We start from the raw sequence: 22448 nt of genomic DNA, 5'->3' as shown, positions 1-22448 counted from the left end.
GCACATTACATTTTCTACTTTTAAAAGAGGCTATTCTATTTTAAAAGACCATGCCTCTTATCACAATTTTTGTCTTTTTGTCTTTTTTAGGGCCACTCCTGCAGCACTTGGAGGTTCCCAGGCTAGGAGTCCAATTGGAGCTGTGGCTGCCGGCCTACACCACAGCCACAGCAATGCCAGATCTGAGCCGTGTCTGTGACCTACACCACATCTCACAGCAACACCAGATTGGAGCCTCATCTGTGACCTACACCACAGCTCACAGCAACGCCGGATCCTTAACCCACTGAGCAAGGCCAGGGATCAAACCCAAGTCCTCGTGGATACTAGTTGGGTTTATTAACCACTGAGCCATGATGGGAACTCCCACAGTTTTTTTAAACTTTTGTTTATTTATATTTGGCACATTACGTAGTACAAAATTCAAAAGGTACAAAATGATATAGAGTAAAACATCCTGGCATTCCCACTGTGGCTCAGCAGAAATCAACCCGACTGGTATCCATGATGATGTGGGTTTGATCCCTGCCCCCGTTCAGTGGGTTAAGGATCTGGCTTTGTCATGAGCTGTGGTATAGTTTGCAGATGAGGCTCACATCCCGAATTGCTGTGGCTGTCATGTAGTCCAGCAGCTCCAACTCCAGCTGGACCCTTTGCCTGGTAACTTCCATATGCTGGAGGTGCAGCCCTAAAAAGACGAAAAAGAAAAGAAAAAGAAAGTATACAATTGAGTGCATTTTAGTATACTCACAGAATGTGTAACTGTTACCATACTTAACTTTAGAATGTTTTTATCATTCCAGAAGGAAACTCCATATCATTAGCACTCAGACCCTATTTCCTCCCAACTCCCTCAGCGCTAAGCAACCACTAAATCTACTTTCTGTTTATAGATTTGTCTATTTTGGATATTTTCATATAAATGGAATCATACAATATGTGGGGTTTTGTGTTTCTTACAGTTTTCAGCAGAAACACCTGAGAAATTGATGAGGGTAGGTAGTTTTCCAGGTTCACATGGGTATTTTGGGAAGTAGGAGCCCATCGAGGCACCGCAGAAATGAATCCTACTAGGAACCATGAGGTTGCGGGTTCAATCCCTGGCCTGGCTCAGTGAGTTAAGGATCCAGCATTGCCGTGAGCTATGGTGTAGGTTGCGGATGTGGCTCGGATCCTGCGTTGCTGTGGCTGTGACGTAGGCCAGCAGCTATAGCTCTGATTAGACCCCTAGCCTGGGAACCTCCACATGCCATGGGTACGGCCCTAAAAAGACAAAAATAAATAAATAAAGTGGGGATGCCTTAGCATATTCCTGGGATAGTGCCAGTCAGCAAAGACATTTAGGATAAACTGTCTTTCCTACAGCGCAAGAGCCCTGTGTAATGTGAGACCTAAACTACTGTTATTGCTCAGGGTCTGCAGAATCAGAGTAGCATGCTAAGGGATCAGCTTGAAGTCAGCATTGGATCAGGGCACATTTCCCGCTGTGTAATGAAAGTCTTTGGGGGGAGAAATGGTTATTTTACAAAGTTGGCTGTCTCTCTTTTGTTGCATAAAGAACTTTCAGTAGTATTTTTTCAGTTGGTTAATTTGCCTATATTCTATGCCTTGCTCCTAAACACAGACGAAACGCTCTCATCAAGACTTGCCAGATTTGTTCACCTTTGTCTTCTATGCATCGTATCTGTTATACCACATCTTGAAATGCATAGTTGTTTTCCTGTGATCAGAATGGGAGCAGGTATCTCTCCCACAATCATATGGTCCTTATTGCCAAAGGGATTGATGTGTCATGTTTCCTTAAAGCCTGTCCTGACCCAGAAATTACCCTATTTTCAGATTCCAAAGGACTGGCCAAGGGTCATGTGAAGGTTATAGCCACGCTTCCTCAGTTGTTAAAATTCAGAGAACTTTTAAAAAGAGGAAATAGGAGTTCCCGTCGTGGCACAGGGGTTAACGAATCCGACTAGGAGCCATGAGGTTGCGGGTTCGGTCCCTGCCCTTGCTCAGTGGGTTAACGATCCGGCGTTGCCGTGAGCTGTGGTGTAGGTTGCAGACGCGGCTCGGATCCCGCGTTGCTGTGGCTCTGGCGTGGGCTGGTGAATACAGCTCTGATAAGACCCCTAACCTGGGAACCTCCATATGCCGTGGTAGCGGCCCAAGAAATAGCAAAAAAAAAAAAAGACAAAAAAATAAAAAATAAAAAAATAAAAATAAAAAGAGGAAATAAAACAGCCACACAAAATCTCATCTCTTTAAATTGTTATATACCCTTAACCATCATACATGATTCTCTTCACTACTGTGTGCAAGAGCAAAGAAGGAACCCTTGTCCTCCAGAGATACATCAACTCATAGATGGCAGCTGTATCCTAGAAGGTAAACTCAAGCAGTCAGAGACCCATTTGGCAGCAGTCTTGGAGCCAGCCAGAAGGAAGATAAACAATTGCTGACACGGGACTATGGGAAGCAAGGAAACTGTACTTGGCTATTGGCAGCCCTTTCATGTAAGATTGGGAGAATTTAAAGTTCCCTGTTGGAACTAAAAGTTTGGCGTTATGGGAAAATATTTTTTTTTTTTAAATCTGAGTGTTTCTCTAATCTGAAGAGGGATATATTAGGATTCCTTTAGTTGAAAAGAGTCAAACTGACCTAAGCATAAAAGAATATTTATTTATTGGTTTATACATCCAAAGATTCTAGTGGGTAGAAGTTCAGATGGATCCAGGAGCTCAAAGCATGACACAGTTCTCTTCCTTTTCTCCGTTCCTCTCTTGCCTTGACCCTCCTCTGCATGGGCATCATTTAGGGGTGCACTTTCTCCACATGATGGCCAGTGGCTGCTCCGGGTTAATAACTTCCACAGGCGAAACCCCCCAAGAAAACAAAACACACAAAAAACACTCAATCCCTCCAGCTCCCCGGCCACACACACACACACACACACACACACACACACACGCACACTCTCCCCTTTTCCTCTTTCTTTCTCTCCCCAGGAGCTCATTTTCTTAGTAGTTCCAAAATGAGCTCCACGATCTGGTCTCTTCCCGCTTCCTGAACAAGTCATTGGGGTGCTATTGGGCTAGATTACCCTGAGGCAGCCTCGAGGTGGGTTCACTCATGAAGAGGGGGAAAGTGGGTAGTTAGCGCCCCTCCAACCACATAGACTGAGTGCAGGGGAGGGATATTTCCCAGAGGAACAGCAGGTGTTGTTAGCAGAGGAGAGGGTGGATGCTGTGTGCGCCCAAAACGTCTGTCTGCCTCTGAGAGGAATTCAGGAGCTCATTTGGTTTTGAAGTATACAGCAGGGTATGCTCATGGAAGGAAATGACTGTTCTCTGCTAAAGATTAATGAGGGAAAATTGGCATAAATGACAGTAGAAGGGACTTTGGTAATAGATGTTTGTCAGAAAAGCTAGATATAGGTCAAAGTTTTGTAAAACAAACCCCGTTTTCCCACTGATTTCCCTTATAAACTCTGTTCCTAAAAGGAAACAACCCCACCGAATTTCAGAGTTGGGAACTTCTGATGAAACGTAGTTTTTTTGTTTTGTTTTGTTTTGGTCTTTTTGCCTTTTCTAGAGCTGCTCCCACAGCATATGAAGGTTCCCAGGCTAGGGGTCTAATCGGAGCTGTAGCCGCCGGCCTACGCCACAGCCACAGCAATGTGGGATCCAAGCCGTGTCTGCGACCTACACCACAGCTCACAGCAATGCCGGATCCTTAACCCACTGAGCAAGGCCAGGGATCGAACCCACAACCTCATGGTTCCTAGTCAGATTCGTTAACCACTGCGCCAGCCACAACGGGAACTCCAAAACGTAGTTTTGATTGCTACTGATCTATCATGCATGGCAGGCCATGTAATACATCAGTGGTAGAACATCTGTCAGAATTGTGGTTACCAGCTATCAATTCACTTTTCCTTTGGGCTCTTTCAGAAAATGTGGAAGCTGTTTCCTTTCTTCCCTTAGGAAATAATTAATGTATCTTTTTCTTTTCTTTTTATTACTTAATGAATTTTATTATGTTTATAGGTGTACAACAATCATCACAACCAAATTTTATAGCATTTCCATCCCAAACCCTCAGGGCACCCCCCCCACCCCCCAATCTGTCTCATTTGGAAACCATGAGTTTTTCAAAGTCTGTGAATCAGTATCTGCTCTGCAAAGAAGTTCATTCTGTCCTTTTTCTTAGATTCCACATGTCAGTGATAGCATTTGATGTTGGTGTCTCATTGTATGACTGACTTCACTTAGCATGATAATTTCTAGGTCCATTCATGTTGCTACAAAGGCCGGTATTTCATTCCTTTTAATGTCTGAGTGATATTCCATTGTATATATGTACCACATCTTCTTGATCCACTCCTCTGTTGATGGACATTTAGGTTGTTTCCATGTCTTGTCTATTGAAAATAGTGCTGCAATGAACATTGGAGTACATGTGTCTTTTCAAGTCATGGTTTTCTCTGGATAGATGCCCAGGAGTGGGATTGCTGGATCAAATGTTAGTTCTGTTTTTAGTTTTCTGAGGCATCTCCATTCTGTTTTCCACAGTGGTTGCACCAATTTACAATCCCATCAGTAGTGTAATATGGTCACTTTTTCTCCATACCCTCTCTAGCACTTATTGTTTATAGACTTTTGGATGATGGCCATTCTGGCTGGTGTGGGGTAGTAACTCATAGTGGTTTTGATTTGCATTTCTCTAATGATGAGTGATGTTGAACATCTTTTCATGTGTTTTTTGGCCATCTGTATGTCTTCTTTGGACAACTGTCTGTTTAGATCTTCTGCCCATTTTTTGATGGGGTTGTTTGTTTTTTTGGTATTGAGCTGCAGGAGGTGTTTATAAGTTTTGGAGATGAATCCCTTGTCAGTGGATTCACTGGCAAAGATTTTCTCCCATTCTGTGGGTTGTCTTTTCGTTTTGTTTAGGGTTTCCTTTGCTGTGCAGAAACTTTTTTTTTTTTTTTTTTTTGTCTTTTTGCTATTTCTTGGGCTGCTCCCGCAGCATATGGAGGGTCCCAGGCTAGGGGTCCAATTGGAGCTGTAACCACCAGCCTACGCCAGAGCCACAGCAACGCGGGATCCGAGCCACGTCTGCGACCTACACCACAGCTCACGGCAACGCCGGATCGTTAACCCACTGAGCAAGGCCAGGGATTGAACCTGCAACCTCATGGTTCCTAGTCGGATTTGTTAACCACTGCGCCACGACGGGAACTCCAGAAACTTTAAAGTTTAATTAGGTCCCATTTGTTTATTTTTGTTTTTATTGTCATGAGTCTAAGAGGTGGATCCAAGAAGATGTTGCTGTGGTTTATGTTGGAGAGTATTTGGCCTATGTTTTCCTCTAAGAGTTTTATAGTATCTGGTCTTATATCTAGGTCTTTAATCCATTTTGAGTTTATTTTTTGTGTATGGTGTTAGAGAGTATTCTAATTTCATTCTTTTCCATGTGGCTGTCCAGTTTTACCAGCACCATTTATTGGTCTGTCTTTTCTCCATCGCATATTCTTGCCTCCTTTGTCATAGATTAGTGGGCTGTAGGTGCGTGGGTTTCATTCTGGACTTTCTATCCTGTTGCACTGATCTATATTTCTGTCTTTGTGCCAGTACCATACAGTTTTGATGACTGTTGCTTTGTAGTGTAGTCTGAAGTCCAGGAGCCTGATTCCTCCAGCTCCATTGTTCTTTTTCAGGATGTCTTTGGCTATTCTGGGTCTTTTGTGCTTCCAAACAAAATTTAAAATATTTTGTTCGAGTTCTGTGAAAAGTGTCCTTGGTAATTTGATAGGGATTGCATTGAATCTGTAGATTGCCTTGGGTAGTATAGTCATTTTGATAATATTAACTCTTCCAAACGAAGAGCATGATATGTCTTTCCATCTATTTGTGTCATCTTTGATGTCTTTCAGTGTCTTATAGTTTTCAGAATACAGGTCTTTTGACTCTTTAGGTAGGTTTACACCTAGGTATTTTATTCTTTTGGATGTGATGGTCAAGGGGATTGCTTCCCTAATTTCTTTTCTTTTTTTTTTTTTTTTTCATGGTCAGTGTCATTTTTATTATACTTAATTTATAATTCTCATTAGCCATTATAGTTAAGCTTATTCAGAGAAATAAACCAGAATTATAAGGGCAGGAGATACTGCAAAATTCTATCTCACATAATATTCAAGACTAAGTATTTATTGGGAGTTCCTGTTGTGGCTCAGAGGTTAAAGAACTTGACTAGGATCCAAAAGGATGCAGGTTCAATCCCTGGCCCCGCTCAGTGGGTTAAGGATCCGGCACTGCCATGAGCTGTGGTGTAGGTCGCAGATGAGGCACGGATCTGGTGTTGCTGTGGCTGTGGCGTAGGCCGGCAGCTATAGCTCTGATTCAATCCCTGCCTAGCCTGGGAACTTCCATATGCCAGAGGTGCAGCCATAAAAAAAGTATTTATCAAACCACATTAAAGAAAGCAATGATAAAAGCTTTGGCAGTTTTCAAGAAACACTGGTCAAACCATAATTAAATCTCAGTGCATCAGTTAACATCTCCTGAGCACTTCCTGTTTCAGTCAGCATTGTATTGGGTGCTTAACAAGTAGTTTGACTCAATGAATTTTAAAAATGCACATTTAATTCTCACACTGCTATTCACAGAGTTCTTGGCAGAGTTGGATCTTGAGGTTCTTGTTCTTGTTGTAGAAAATACAGTCTTCTGTGTTTCCTTATTGAATTTCTGTCTGGATGATCTGTCCATTGCTGTATGGGATGGGAACTCCAAAATATTCTTCATTTTAAAGTCTGTTTTGTCTGGAGTCCCCGTTGTGGCTCAGTGGTTAACGAATCCGTCTGGGAACCATGAGGTTGTGGGTTCAATCCCTGGCCTTGCTCAGTGGGTTAGGGGTCTGGCGTTGCCATGATCTATGGTGTAGGTTGCAGACACGGCTCGGATCCCCGTGTTGCTGTGGCTCTGGCGTGGGCCAGTGGTACAGCTCCGATTTGACCCCTAGCCTGGGAACCTCCATATGCCGTGGGAGCGGCCCAAGAAATGGCAAAATAACAAAACAAAACAAAATAATTAAAAATAAATAAATAAAGTCTATTTTGTCTGATATGAGTATTGCTACTCCAGCTTTCTTTTGATTCCTGTTTGCATGGAATATTTTCTTCCATCCTCTCACTTTGAATCTGTACATGCCCCTAGAAGTGAAGTGGGTCTCTTGGAGACAGCGTATATATGGTTGGGAACTTCTGATGAAAAGTAGTTTTGAGTGCTATAGATCTATAGTGTGTGGCAGGCCTTGTGATACATCAGTGATAGAACATCTGCCAGAATTGTAGTTAGCAACTATCAGTTCACTTTTCCTTTGGGCTCTTTCAGAATGTGGAAGCTATTTCCTTTCTCTCCTTTAGGAAATAATTCATCTTTTTCTTTCCTTTCCTTTTCTTTTCTTTTTTTGTCTTTAGGGCCACACCCAAGCCTTATGGATGTTCCCAGGCTAGGGGTCCAATCAGAGCTACAGCTGCTGGCTTCCACCACAGCCACAGCAACATGGGATCTGAGCCGTGTCTGTGACCTACCCCACAGCTCAGGGCAACACCAGATCCTTAACCCACTGAGTGAGGACAGGAATCAAACCTGCATCCTCATATGTACTAGTCAGATTCATTTCCACTGAGCCATGACAGGAACTCCATTTGTCCTTTTCTTAGCCACAGACATTTTTCCTATGCTAGGATGTCTCAAACTTCACCTTGGACTTCCAAAAACTTACCCGTTGTGTTGTGTAATAGAGCTAAGTACAAATGCAGTATCACATTTTGTCAGTAGGGAAGCTAATTCAGGTTCTGCCACAGCCTGAAATTCCCTAAAGAGCAGAGAGTTTGCTTATGTAAAATTGGAGGCCACGTAAAGGAAGGTAGATATGGCTTAGGACTGTGTGCAGAGACTTCTCAGGCTTTTTAGAAGCAAGGAAAAGGTGTAGGGGTGAGGAGCACAGAAGAGAGGTTGGGCAGACAGGCGCAGCCCTCAACACTTGCATTGCCTTTGTGTGTATCTGATTTATAAACAAATACAACCCCAGCCTATAACATAGAAGACAGTACATAGACGTTGCTTGCAAGACTATCAAGTTTATTTTGTTGTTGTTGTTGTTGTTTATTTATTTTTAGTTTTTTTTAGGTTTTTTTTTCCTCTTATAGTTGATTTACATTGTTCTGTCAATTTCTGCTGTACACCAAAGTGACCTAGTCATATACATATATATGTATGTACATTGTTTTTCTCACATTATCCTTCACATTCCATCACAAGTGACTAGATACAGTTCACGGTCCTGTAGAGTGGGATCTCATTGCTAACCCACTCGAAATGCACTGTTTGTATCTACTAACCCCAAACTCCTGGTCCATCCCTTCCCCTCCCCCTCAACATCTACAAGTCTGTTCTCCAAGCCCATGAGTTTTTTTCTTTTCTGTGGAAAGGTTCATTTGTGCTGTATATTAGATTCTAGATATGTGACATATGATATTTGTCTTTCTCCTTCTGACTTGCTTCACTTAGCGTGAGAGTCTCTAGCTCCATCCATGTTGCTGCAAATGGCATTATTTTGTTCTTTTTTATGGCTGAGTAGTATTCCATTGTGTATATACAACATCTTAATCCATTCATCTGTCAGTGGACATTCCAGTTTCATTGATTTACAGCTGTCCAGTTTTCCCAGCATCACTTGCTGAAGAGACTAAGACTGTCTTTTTTTGTTGTTGTTTTTTTTTTTTCTTTTCTTTTTAGGGACATTTAGGTTGTTTCCATGGCTTGACTGTTGTGAATAGTGCTCCTGTGAACATAAGGGTGTGTGTATCTTTTTGAAGAAAGTTTTGTCTGGATATAATTGCCTAGGAGTGAGATTGCTGGGTCATATGGTAGTTCTTTTTTTTTTTTCTTTTTTTTTTTTTTTTTTTTTTTGTCTTTTTGCCATTTCTTGGGCCACTCCTGCGGCATATGGAGGTTTCCAGGCTAGGGGTCTAATCGGAGCCACAGCTGCCAGCCTACGCCAGAGCCACAGCAAGGCAGGATCCGAGCCGTGTCTGTGACCTACACCACAGCTCACGGCAACGCTGGATCATTAACCCACTGAGCAAGGGCAGGGACCAAACCTGCAACCTCATGGTTCCTAGTCGGATTCGTCAACCACTGCCCCACGACGGGAACTCCTGGTAGTTCTATATTTAGTTTTTTGAGGTACCTCCATACTGTTTTCCATAGTGGTTATGCCAATTCATATTCCCACCAAGAGTGTAGGAGTCTTCCCTTTTTCTCACACCCTCTCCAATATTTGTTATTTGTTGGCTTGTTAATGATGGCCATTCTGACTGGTGTGAGATGGTACTCATTGTAGTTTTTGATTTGCATTTCTCTAATAATTAATAATGTTGAGCATTTTTTCATGTGCCTGTTGGCCATCTGTGTATCTTTGGAGAAATGTCTTTTTAGGTCTTCTGCCCATTTTTCAATTGGGTCATTGGGTTTTTTTGCTGTTTAGTTGTATGAGTTGTTTGTATATTTTAGAGATTAAGCCCTTGTTGGTTGCATTGTTTGAAACTATTTTTCTCTTTTTTTTTTTTAAGGTTTCCTTTGCTGTGCAAAAGCTTGTCCATTTGATCAAGTCCCATTGGTTTATTTTTGCTTTTATTTATGTTGCCTTGAGAGACTGACCTGAGAAAATATTTGTACGGTTGATGTCAGAGAATCTTTTGCCTATGTTCTCTTCTAGGAGTTTGATGGTGTCTTTTCTTACATTTAAGTCTTTAAGCCATTTTGAGTTATTTTTGCGCACAGTGTGAGGGTGTGTTCCAGTTTCATTGATTTACGTGCAGCTGTCAGTTTTCCCAGCACCACTTGCTGAAGAGACTAAGACTGTCTTTTTTTTTTGTTTTTTTTTTTTTCTTTTCTTTTCTTTTTAGGGCCACACCCATGGCATATAGAATTCCCAGGCTAAGGGTTGAATTGGAGCTGCCGCCTGCCTACTCCACAGCCACAGAAATGCCAGATCCAAGCCGAGTCTGTGACGTACACCACAGCTCACAGCCACCTCGGATCTTTAACCTACTGATGAAGGCCAGGAATCGAACCTGTGTCCTCATGGATACCAGTCAGATCTGTTTCTGCTGAGCCACGATGGGAACTCAGAAGAGACTGTCCTTTTCCCGTTTTGTATTCTTGCCTCCTTTGTCAAGATTAATAGGTGTCTGGGTTTATTTCTGGATTCTCTATCTTGTTCCATTGGTCTTTATGTCTGTTTTGGTACCAGTACCACAGTGTTTGGCTTACTGTAGTTTTATAGTATTATCTGAAATCTGGGAGAATTATGCCTCCTGCTTGTTTTCCGCCCCCCTCCCCCAAGATTGTCAAGTTTAAATGGATGAATGATAATCTAGATAAAAAGTAATTGTATATTTATCAAGCATTTGTATTACTCTTTCCCTATCTTCTCTTCCTTAATTCCTGAAATTTATATCAAGGCTGTATCTTTGAACCCTTCTATTCATCCATCCATTCATTCAACAAACAGTTACTGAGCACTTGCCATGTCCTGGCACTCTTCTAGGCATGGAGGCTGTCATGTGGGACAAAGTGAAATCCTTGACTTTGTAGAGTTCACATTCTGAGGACAGCAGTCAATCAATAAACAAGTGTACATCAGTCAGTACTCTGAAGTGCTAAAATGAGAAATGAAGCAGGATGAAAAGGATCAAGAGTGGTAGGAGAAGGAGGTTGTCTGCCGTGTTATATATGATAAGTGTGATGTTTGAATTGAGATATGTTGGGCTTTGGGCGCAAGCTCCGGGACTACCTGGAGGAGGAGCAGCCTGGCAGAGGGGAAGTAAGGCGAAGACCCTGGGCCCGAAGCAGCTTAGTCTACTCTGCGAACAGCAGGGAACGGCTTCCAGACAGGGTTGCAGGAGGACAGTGAGCAAGGGAGAGTGTGCTAAGAGATGTGGTCAGGGGGAGCAAAGGCAGGTGGGAATGGGGCTGCTCATATTCAGGGAAGAAGGGAGACCCTTGAGGGGTTTGGGCAGAAGATTAATGAGATCTGACCCGTTTTAACCACTTAGTTCCAGCTGCGGTGAGGGAGGGGGAGAAGCATGGAGAACAGTTAGGAGGTTATTGGAAAAACCAGGCCAGATGTGATGGACCAGAGTGGTTGGGGTGAACGGGGTGAGAAGCATTCTCACCCCAGGTATAATCTGAAACCCAGGTTTCCTTCCTTCATTTGTTTGCTTTTCTTTTTATTCACTATTCTTCAGGAGTACGTACCTCCCCACCCCCACCAACTAATAGAATTGTATTTATATAGTGTTGAGACCAGGGGCTTTATTTCTGGTCATATCTCCTCCTCTCCTCTCTCAGCCCCTGTAAGATTTTTTTCAATACAGGGCTGGGCTCAGATCGCGACAACACTGCTGCAGATTTTTCATCTAGGCTGTACGGGCATGATGGGAGAAGGGGTCAGCAGGTGTGGGAAGGGGGACTCAAGAGCAGGACCTTCCCGACCTCTGATCAGGGAACTTGGCCATAAGCAGAGGTCCACCACTGATTGTGCCCAGAATCTGTATTCCTTGTTTCTTTCTTTCCTTTTTTTTTTTTTTTTTTTTTTTTTTTGCTTTTTAGGGCCACACGTGGGGCATATGGAAGTTCCCAGGCTAGGGGTCGAGTTGGAGGTACAGCTACTGACCCACACCACAGCCACAGCAACACTGGATCCGAGCCGCATCTGTGACCAACACTAGCTCACAGCAACATCGGATCCTTGACCCACTGAGTGAGGCCAGGGATTGAACCCATGTCCTCATGGAAAATAGGTTCATCACTGCTGAGCCACAACGGAGCTCCCTCCCTATTTCTTTATGGAAATTGCTCTCATCATTAACAATTCTTCAGAGAAAACTCGTGCTGAACTGGAGAACTGCAGCAAAGACAGGTAGCACTGCTGTGGTTCAGGCTGATGTGTTGGCATGGATGATACCATCATAGAACTGTAGAGCCTCAGACTTAGGAGGCTTCTTCAAGGGCATCTAATCCAGTCTCCTCTCACTACTGTGTGAATCCCTGCCATGATATGTAATCACCTTAGCCTCTACTTCCAGAGTCTAGAATTCACGAGTTCCCATTGTGGCTCAGCGGGTTAAGAACCCAACTAGTATCCATGAGAATGCAGTTTCCATCACTGGCCTCCCTCAGTGGGCTGTGGATCCCGCATTGCTGTGACTGTGGCATAGGCCAGCAGCTGTAGCTCCAATTCCACCGCTGGCCTGGGAACTTCTATATACTGCCGGTGTGGCTCTGAAAAGACAAAAAAAAAAAAAAAAAAAGAGTCCAGAATTCATAGGTCATAGAATGTCAGTGCTGAAAGTGCTTTTAGAGATCATATAGGGTTGAGACTAGAAAAACCCAGGAGTGTGAACTCCCAGGCCTGTGTTCTTTCCGCTCACGATGTTATCACTCTGAATAAAGGGCAGCCCTTGCTGGTAGAATTCAGAGGTGGGTTTAAAATCATCCCATCACAGGTTGCCTGGGCTTATTTGCCTTTCAACAAACAGTAACAAATTCTTCCTTTTTATTTTCAACCCCAGGGGCTGCCCTGCTCTCAGATGTGTACCCTGAGAAAATCTTGTGTGGCTTATTGACTCAATATGATGCTGGTAAAGACAAGCACACGGCAGAGACCAGAATGAAAGTTGGGGAAGTCCTGATGCGAACTGTCAGGGCATTAGGTGAGTTTTCTTGTTCCATCATCTTGGAATGGGGTCACGAAGCAGTATGGCTGTGGAACCAAAGTCTATGCACCTGGAGGCTGTTTCGCTAGCAAGGTGAGCAAGGTTGGGGGCTGAGATGAACTACTTCCTGTTCCAGGATCCTGCAGGTGCCCAGCGTACACCAAGAGATTGGCAGCAATAGTGCCCGTTCTCCTAAAACTGCTTAGTCTCTTCCCCTGAGCTATGTTGAGGCCCCAATACTCTTCAGTGAGAAGTTTTCCACTTGCTGAGCAGCAGCAAGCATGACAAGAAGAGGAATAGCAACCGGGAAGCAGGGGCACTAATGGGTTGAATGGCCCCTGGGTGCCAGATCATCTACATATGTAATCTAATTTTCCCAACAAATGCTATAAAGAGCCTGTTGTTAGAACCATTTTCCAGATGAGGAAACCGGCCCAGAGACCTTCAGCAATTTGTTCAGATTCATTCAGCTGGTACATAATAGCGCTAAGAGTTGAACCTACCAACTCAGAGGAAGTTGCTCAAAACCGCACAAGCTGAGAGTGTTAAGACCATGGCTCTGGAGTCACATGGCTTGGTTCAGATCCCAAGCTGCTGTTTATTGGCTGTGTGATCACGGTATGTTTCTCAACCTCCTGTGCCTCAGTGTCCTCATACACACAAGAGACGTAACAGCACTTAACCTATAGGGCCGTTGTAAGGATTAAATTTTACTTTTTACCCACTAGGGGAAGATTTTGAAAAACAAACTAGATTTTTGCCACTTGCATCAAAATATCACAATTCTTCCTTCACCAGCATTTCCAAGGATTTATAAAGGTCCCACATAGCCTCATATCATTTCTACAGACGTACCCCTCAATTTTCCTAATTGCTAGGTGTCCCTTCTGGCTAAAAAAGATAGCACCTAGATCTCCAAGCACTTAAATTCCTTTATCAGTGAAAGAAAAATCTCAGGAAAGTGAAATTACAAGATTTTTTTTTTTTTTTTTTTGCCCTTTGAAGAAAGACCAACTTTCTATATTTGTCTTTGGTCTTAAATATGAGTCTGAAACATGCCAGACAAATGCACCATCATGAGAAATGATTTTCTCACAGTAGGTGTGAATGTCAAGTACTACAGGATCCAGTGCGAGCTCTGACTTGCATTTGTGTGTCTCATTGTGCTTGTCGCTCTGAGATGGAACGTGTACCGTACAGAGGTGGCATCAGCATCACATGCACTTTCTGTGTAACGTCTGGCAGGGCTCTACCATTGGGATGATGAACGCTGAAAATGCGCATTGCTCAGTCTCCGCAGGCCAGTCCAGATCACTTCCTGCGGTGAGAGTGAAGGTGGGGGCGAAGGACGAAGTCGAGTGGAGAGAGGGCTCACTCCTCCTTACCCATTCCTATAATTAGCCCAGTTTCCCAAACTGCCTCCTGGCGTTTCAAAGCATATTCCGTCAGTTCTCAAAGTTCTAATCTTCCCGTAGCCTCCTCTAACAGATATCCAGCCATAAACATTGCCTTAGCTTTAACTGCTACTTTCTAATTCTCCTTAGCAACTTGTCCAGGTGCATAGATGAGATGGCTTATTGAAAATCCTTTAAGTGAAATGAAAGCCCGTTTTTACAACAGAGCCAGTATCCTTAGTTTCCTAATGGTGTGGAAATCCTTGTGACAGCCACTTTTAGAAGTGCCCTCATTTCAGTGGCCTGGGCCTTGGGCTCTCCCCAACCCTAGTCTTCTTTGCAGCAGGGGGATTCCTTGGGAGAAGGAGGCCCACAGTAGGAGGCAGGTGCCGTGCACCACCGCTTCCTCTTGGCTTCAATTCCCTAACCACACCTACTTTTCTTGCTGCCACTTACTAGGCAATGGTGAAAAATCAGCAGGAGCTTTTTTCTTTCTTTCCATTAAAAAAATTAAAGTATCATATACACATAGGAAAGTATATAAAGTACACTAATTTTATTAGTATAGTTCTGTGGTTCTTAACATATTTGCCATCACCCATATCAATAGAGAGAAACTTAGAGGAATTCCCTGGTGGCTCAGCAGGTTAAGGATCTGGAATTATAACTGCCGTGGCATGGGTTCAATCCCTGGCCGCAAAGCTTCTGCATGCCAAGAACACAGCCGAAAAAAGCAGAGGGGACTGCTAGTAACCCATAAAATTTCCTTTTTCCCTTTCTAGTCTACATGTGCCCCAGAGGTATGCCCTAGTCTGACTTTTTATCACCATCATTTATTTTGATTGTCCTTGAACCTCATTTTAATGGAATTAAATCTCCATGTTTCCAGTAAGTTGCTATATCTGAACACTTGAGTAAATTCAGGTCAAATGGGGTGGGGGGCAAGAATATATCATAGGCTGTGCTGTATATTGTATTTCTTGCTGTCTCACATTACGAGGCCTATGATGTCTGGTGTCTCCTTTTAGTGATGGGACGATTGATCAGTGTGTTTGGGGTAGGATACATCCAAAATACACTTCCCCATCAACCTTCCTCCTAGTGGTTTTAAGTAACCATTAGTGATTATTGCCTAGATTGTTGCTGTTGTTTCATAAAGGTTGTATTTTTTACACATTAAGAAACAGGTACAGAGAGGGTTACTAACTTGCCTAATGTTGTACAGCTAATTAATGATGGATCCAGAATTTGAACCCAGACGGTCTGACTCCAGACCCAGTCTCTCACCCAGTCTGCATCCTGAACATTCTCATGTTGTTAAGCATCTTTTTCCTGCCATTAACATGCATATTTTCCACATCCTCAATATTTTTTAATGCTTGCATTGTATCATTTGGATGTATCAGAGTTTTTTTCAGCTGATCAGCTTACAGGTTGCTCTAATTTTTCACTATTATAAATGACAATGAGATGCATATTCTTATAGCTAAATCTTTATACAGATCCATGATAATTTCCTAGGAAAATTTTCTAAATGTAGAATATGTTAAAAGCATATATACATTTTATTATTTTTTATTTTTTATTTTTATTTTTGACTTTTTAGGGAAAGGAAGGGTGTGAGGCTCCTGAAAAGGGTATGCCCTTTTTGCATGTATGTTTTTCTTTTTTTTTTTTTTTCTTTTTAGGCCATACCCATGGCCACACCCAGGCTAGGGGTCAGATCTGAGCTGTAGCAATGCGAAATCCAGGTCACGTCTGTGACCTACTCCACAGCTCACGGCAACCCCAGATCCTTAACCCACTGAGTGGCACCAGGGATCGAACCCACATCCTCATGGAAACTAGTTGGGTTCATTACCGCTGAGCCACAACAGGAACTCCAAAAGCATGTATACATTTTAAAACATGTTTATTACTAAATTGCATTCCTGAGAAATTATGTCATTTTATATCTCAATGTTTGAGAATATTTGTACTCTCATTAGCACTATATATGCTGTGTGTTATTTTTATCAAGCAGGTATATAAAGAAACCCTGTTATGCTTTTACTTCCAATTATTCAGTTGATAGTGTTAAATATTCGTCATATTTTTATTGGCTAAACTTTGTGTGTGGAATGTGTGTGTGAATTGCCTATTCCTGTCCTTTCTTCCTTTTTCCATTGAGGTGTTGATTTTATTACTCAATTTATAAAAGCTTTATATATTTACAGATCTTGAACCACTAACATTTATATTGTAAATATTTTCTTTGGGTTGTTGTTTACGTTTTACTTTTGTTCATATTTTCTGTTTCATTTGTTTTGAAACACGAAGTTTTTTATTTTGATGTAGGAACATCTGTCTTTTCCTTTGTGGTGTCTATCTTACATAGAAAGGCTTTCTTCAACCAACATATATAAGGATGAATTCATGTATTTTAGTCTGTATGCTTTTAATCCTGTGGAAGGACTTGCGTGTCATTTCTTTCTTTTTTTTTTTTTTATTGCCGCACCTGTAACATATGGAAGTTCCCAGGCTAGGGGTTGAATCAGAGTTTCAGCTGCCAGCCTATGCCACAGCCACAGCAACGCCAGATCCGACCTACACAACAACTTGCAGCAATGCCAGATCTTTAACCCACTGAGCAGAGCCAGGGATTGAACCCATATCCTCATGGATACTAGTTAGGTTCATTAACACTGAGCCACAATGGGAACTCCCTAGAAATTTAATCTTAATACATTGCTAAATGACCAGTCACTCTGAGTGTTTCTCCACTCCCTCCTAGGTGGCCAATGTCGATGTTGACAATAATCTGTGGACTATTATATGTTATTGCATTTTTTATTGTTTTGTTTTTATTTTTTTTATTACTTAAATGAATTTATCACATCTGTAGTTGTATAATGATCATCACAGTCCAATTTCACAGGATTTCCATCCCACAGCCCAAGCACATCCCTCCACCCCCCAAACTGTCTCCTCCGGAGACCATAAATTTTTCAATGTCTGAGTCAGCATCTGTTCTGCAAAGACGTTCAGTCTGTCTTTTTTTCAGATTCCACATGTCAGTGAAAGCATTTGATGTTGGTGTCTCATTGTATGGCTGACTTCACTTAGCATGATAATTTCTAGGACCATCCATGTTGCTAAAAATGCTGGTATTTCATTCATTTTAACAGCTAATATTCCATTGTGTATATGTACCACATCTTCTTGATCCACTCCTCTGTTGATGGACATTTAGGTTGTTTCCACGTCTTGACTTATTATTGCATTTTCTAAGTTTTTTAAATGTGTAGCATCAAATGTCTGTGCCCAAAATATTGAGTTGGTGTTTGGGACAATACCTGACAAAGGGTATTGAATACATCCGTGATGGTATTTCCTTCTGAGATTGCCTAGAGCGTTATTCCTGATCTGATGTCGACTCCACCCCTTTCTCACCTATGCCAGATGCAGTATCTTCTCTCTCTTCAGCAGAGCTGGACCAACACTACCCAGTTCTTTGTTCCTCCAGATCAGTGATTCTCAAATAGGGGAGTAGGAGGAAGAATTTTGCACTCCTGCCCAGGGAGACATTTGGCAGTATCTGGAGACAGTTTTAGTTATTACAGCTGCGGCTACAGGACAGGCCCCTACAACCAAGGACTGTCTGGCCCCAAATAACAGTAAGGCTGCTCTTGATACCCCCTGTCCTAGAGCTGGTGTTTCTGCTTTATAACATCACTCAGATATGTTGGTTAAATCCAGGACTGCCACGTACAACTGTGCAAATTATTTACAGCCTCAGAAGTTCCAAGAGTCATCATTGTATGAATGGCATGGCCTGGAGCTGTCCATTACTCAACTGTGTAGTCATGCTAGTGGCCTTGACTGTTCTCTAGCCTGTCCTGCATCTCAGTTACATCTTAGATTGCCATCTCACTGGAGAGCGTTTGAAACAATTCTTCATTCCTTTTTGCAATGTATTTATAAATCTTTTCAGATGTGGGAGCTAATCTTATCTATTTTATACCAATCTCAGCAGCATACTTTTTAGTAGACAACTTCTTCTGCTATCTGCTGAATATAGGAGTATGTCCTTATTAGAGCCTGTGGTTACCCTTGGAGATATGCCTCCTTTTTTGCCTGACTTGTACATTTAATGAGCCATAATAAGGACGAAAGAATATTTTTAAATTATCCCTTGTATTTAGGGAATATTTTATATCCTTTGCTAATATTTATTTCTCATTCCAAGGAAAAGAAGGAGCAATAAATGAAATTGCTGTTATTTGTAGATGGCTGCATCTGAATCTTGAGTTTGGATCAGAAGTCCTTGATGGAGGAGCTCTCTTGTGGCCAGCAGGTTAGGGATTCTGTGTTGTCACTGCTGTGGTGCAGGTTTGATCCCTGGCCTGGGAACTTCCACATGCTGTGGGTGCGGCCACCAAAAAAAAAAAAGAAAAGGAAAGAAGTCCTTGATGGAAAAACAGTTTCCATCTCTGCCCATAAGAATACCCAAACATTCTTTGAATTCTAATTTAATTTCCTGCTTTTGTCAAGTTCTAAGCCATATAAATTCCTGGGTTATTTGATAGCTCTTCCCAATGCTCAAAGTTTTTTAATCTTGAATGTGCTTGTTTTTTTTTTTTTTTTTTTTCCCTTAATTTTGGGAGTAGGGGCATCAGTGTAGTTCAGTTCAGAGCTATTTTTTGAGGGGCACTGGATGGAAGTTTCTGCCCTGGGGCTGGAAATAGGAGTGTAAGGAAGCCAGGCAGTTCCTTCTCGGAGCTTATGTTTAGTCAGAGAGGTCAGCTCACACACACATCATCTCCATAAGGTGACCTGTTCACATCAGGAGAGGCCTCTGTGGAGTATCGAGGAGCCCAGAGGAACTGGTCTTGTCTGTCCTTTTTCTCTTCGGACCATGCAATTGAATGTCGCAGCATGCTGCAGGGCCGCAGCAGTTCCTCGTCGTTACCAGGCACAGCAGGTCAGTTTTTGAAAAATAGCTCTTGTATGTTAGCTTTCAGAGATTTTCAGCTCACAGCATAGCCTGAACTAAAGTGAAAAGGTAGGTTGGATGTGTGAGTAATTGGATGTCAGTGGGGGAGGTTCAGCATTCGTAGAATTTCAGCAAAAATAAACAACAGTCAAGGGTTAGAGTTTACATATTTTGAAAGGAAAAATTTTCAGCAAAATTCAGAGGATGAAATAAAAGCTTTCTGCCAAGTCTGCCCAGGTTAGGATCAATATAGTTCAATTCAGCAAATACTTACATTGCTAGAAATTGGAAATACTCATCTGGCCAGAATTGAAGGTTGAAGTTCTTTTCATCCTGCTCTTTTTCTTCCTCATGTCTTCCTAAATTTTTTGAGAAGTATAACTTTAACAATCTATTTATCGACCTTTCCCCTCCTAATCGTATCAGTAATCCATGATGATTTTAGACAATTTGGAAAACATGAAGAAGTACAAAAAAGAAAGTAGGAGTTCCTGTTGTGGCTCAGCGGTTAACGAACCCAACTAGGATCCATAAAGATGCGGGTTTGATCCATAAGGATGCAGGTTTGATCCCTGACCTCTCTCAGTGGGTCAAGAATCCAGCGTTGTCCTGAGCTGTGGTGCAGGCTGGCAGCTATGGCTCCGATTTGACCCCTATCCTGGGAACCTCCATATGCCTCAGGTGAGGCCCTAAAAAGCCAAAAAAAATTAATAATAATAGTCAGTAGTCTCACCATTCTAAAGTAACCACTCTTTGTTTACTTTGGTGTTTCTTTCAAGTTTCTGTTTCTTTCTCCGCTTTGTAATTACGCTATATGTGTGCTGCTTTTTTCATTTAACATTTATAAGTACTTTTCCATGTCATTAAATATTTTTTGAAAATATAGCATTCATTGGTTGTTATAATTAATAATCTGAATTTATCATAATTGTATTTAATTATCTTCTAGAGAGTTAATTAGGTGTTTCTATTTCCTTACTTTATGAGGAACTTTATGAGGACCATGAGAAGTGTGCTATTGGTTATTCTCATGCCTAAATCCTTTGGTGAATCTTTGATTCTTTCCTTAGGATCGATTCCTACAGGGAAAACGACTAGGTTATAGTATGTGCACACTTTGAAGGCCCTTGATCTTTAGTGCTAAGTTACTCTCCAGAAGTGTACACTTTTGTCAGCAGTGAATGAGTCTGCCAATGTCTTACAGACAAAAATTATTCCATGGCTTCAGACCTGTTTCCTAACCCTGACCAGTCATCTCTAAAATGTGTACTTTGTTCCCAGAATGAATGGAGGAACCTGTCATCCCTAGGGGTAGATGGCTGGATGAAGGGAAGGAGGTCAGGGAGGGACTGATGGATGGAAGGGTGGATGCATGACTCAGGGTGGACCCATTGCTGTCCTAGAGGAGCAGCTCAGATCTGGTAGTGTCATTATGACCTACAAAGAAAAGCACTTAATTATTTTTAGAGGCAGAACATAGCCTTCTAAAGAGCAAGCTCAGACAAGTTCTAGTTTACTCTGGATCAGAAACTTTTAAAAATGAGCGCAGAAATAGAAAGCCAGAGTCATGTTGCTTCATCTGAAGAGTTTAGCTTCAGTGAACTCTGTAGGACAGTTCAGGAATTAATATTTGGAATGAGGAGTGAGGGGAGAGAACTAGATCTCAGGTCTCTGTTGGAGAATGCCATGGCAACTAGAGTGACACCAGCAGTGCCCAGGCACAGCAGCTTCTGCTTCTGGCTTAGAGGGCATCTTTTCTCACATTCCTCTATATTCCAGGAAGAGGGTGGGTCCTGGGCTATAGGGTGTAGTTCTCACTCTTACAGCCTGCACAACATCCTTGTTTAATGTGCTGTGTCAACTCTTTTCCATATCACCTGCTTCATTTTTATGTTTTAGTTCAACATTCAGTTTGCCACTTCACAGCTCATCCAAGTGATGAGCAATCCATGATTCCATCCAGCTCCAGGATGTAGCCCATAATCTAATTTCAGAAAACCAGTCATCTGACCAGAGAGGAGCAAATTCAGCCCCAGCCTCTGCTCTGACAAACACCTTCTTCTAGCCCATTGTAGAAAACAAAAGGAAATGGAATAATTGGATTTGTCTAGCAGGCTACTGTGAGTTCCAGTGGGGGCCTGGGGACTAAGATGAGGGGGAGGAGCTTTTTTTTTTTAATTTTTATTTTATTTTTACTTTTTAATTTTTTGCTTTTTAGGACCGCACCCGTGGCACATGGAAGTTCCCAGGCTAGGGGTCAAATCCAAGCTACATTTGTCAGCCTACGTCACAGCCACAGCCACAGCAACTCGGGATCTGAGCCGCGTTGGCGACCTACATCACAGCTCACGGCAACGCCAGATCCTTAACCCACTGAACGAGGCCAGGGACCGAACCCACAACCTCATGGATCCTAATTGGGTTCGTTAACCACTGAGTCAAAAAGGGAACTCTGGAGGAACTTTTAAATAGCTGCATAATATTTTATAGTATAGAGGAATTCCCATTGTAGTGCAGCAGAAACAAATCTGACTGGGAACTATGGGGTTGTGGGTTTCATCCCTGTGGGTTAAGGATCTGGTATTGCCGTGAGCTGTGGTGTAGGTCGCTGATGCGGCTCAGATCTGGCGTTGCTATGGCTGTGGCATAGGCCAGTGGCTACAGCTCTGATTCGACCCCTAGCCTGGGAACCTCCACATGCCATGGGAGCGGCCCTAGAAAAGGCAGAAAGACACACACACACAAGAACTATTAATGCATTTTCCTACTAAATAATGTATAAGACCAGTCAAGGAATATAAGACTAGTCAGGGAATAACACATCACCTTTAAAAGTATCTTACTCAACAAAAGTTGTTTAAAGGTACGGAACTATAATCAGTCACCTTTAGGGCATTCTAATTAGGTAGTTTCCAGAAATATTTAAACTTTTAATTTACTGATTTCAAAATGTTAGTTTATGGGCTTTTTCTTTCATAATATATGTTTTGATTCCCTGTGTGTAATAATAAAGGACCTCAACACACTGGCTTAAAACAACCACCATTTATTTGTTCGGAATTGTGTAATATGGGTAAGGCTTGGCATGGACAGCTCATCTCTGCTCCTCATGGTGTTGCCTGGGCTCAGCTGGTGGTTCTTCTGCTCCAGGCAGTATAAGCTGGGCTCTCCCAGGAGGTTGCATTCAGCTGGGACCTTGACTCGGGTGCCTTCGTGCTCCTCCACATGGTTCCGTCTGTCCCTGCGTGTGGACACCCGTCATTCAGTAGTTGAAGCCAGACTTCTTTTCAGCACAGTG

General features: G+C 42.3%; 1 protein-coding gene across 1 annotated transcript in view; it reads left to right on the top strand.

The window, feature by feature from the left end:
• The window catches only part of TANGO6 (transport and golgi organization 6 homolog), a 201506-nt gene that overhangs the window by 108766 nt on the left and 70292 nt on the right, over positions 1-22448 (top strand). Inside the window, 1 exon segment of the mRNA XM_021093875.1 lies at positions 12638-12778. Within this exon segment, the coding sequence (XP_020949534.1) occupies positions 12638-12778 (141 nt within the window).

The sequence above is a fragment of the Sus scrofa genome, chromosome 6 (assembly GCF_000003025.6).
Source record: "Sus scrofa isolate TJ Tabasco breed Duroc chromosome 6, Sscrofa11.1, whole genome shotgun sequence".
In the NCBI taxonomy this organism is placed as follows: Eukaryota; Metazoa; Chordata; class Mammalia; order Artiodactyla; family Suidae; genus Sus; species Sus scrofa.
Note: the sequence above shows the minus strand (reverse complement) of the source record. Positions and strands in the feature narration are given on the sequence as shown.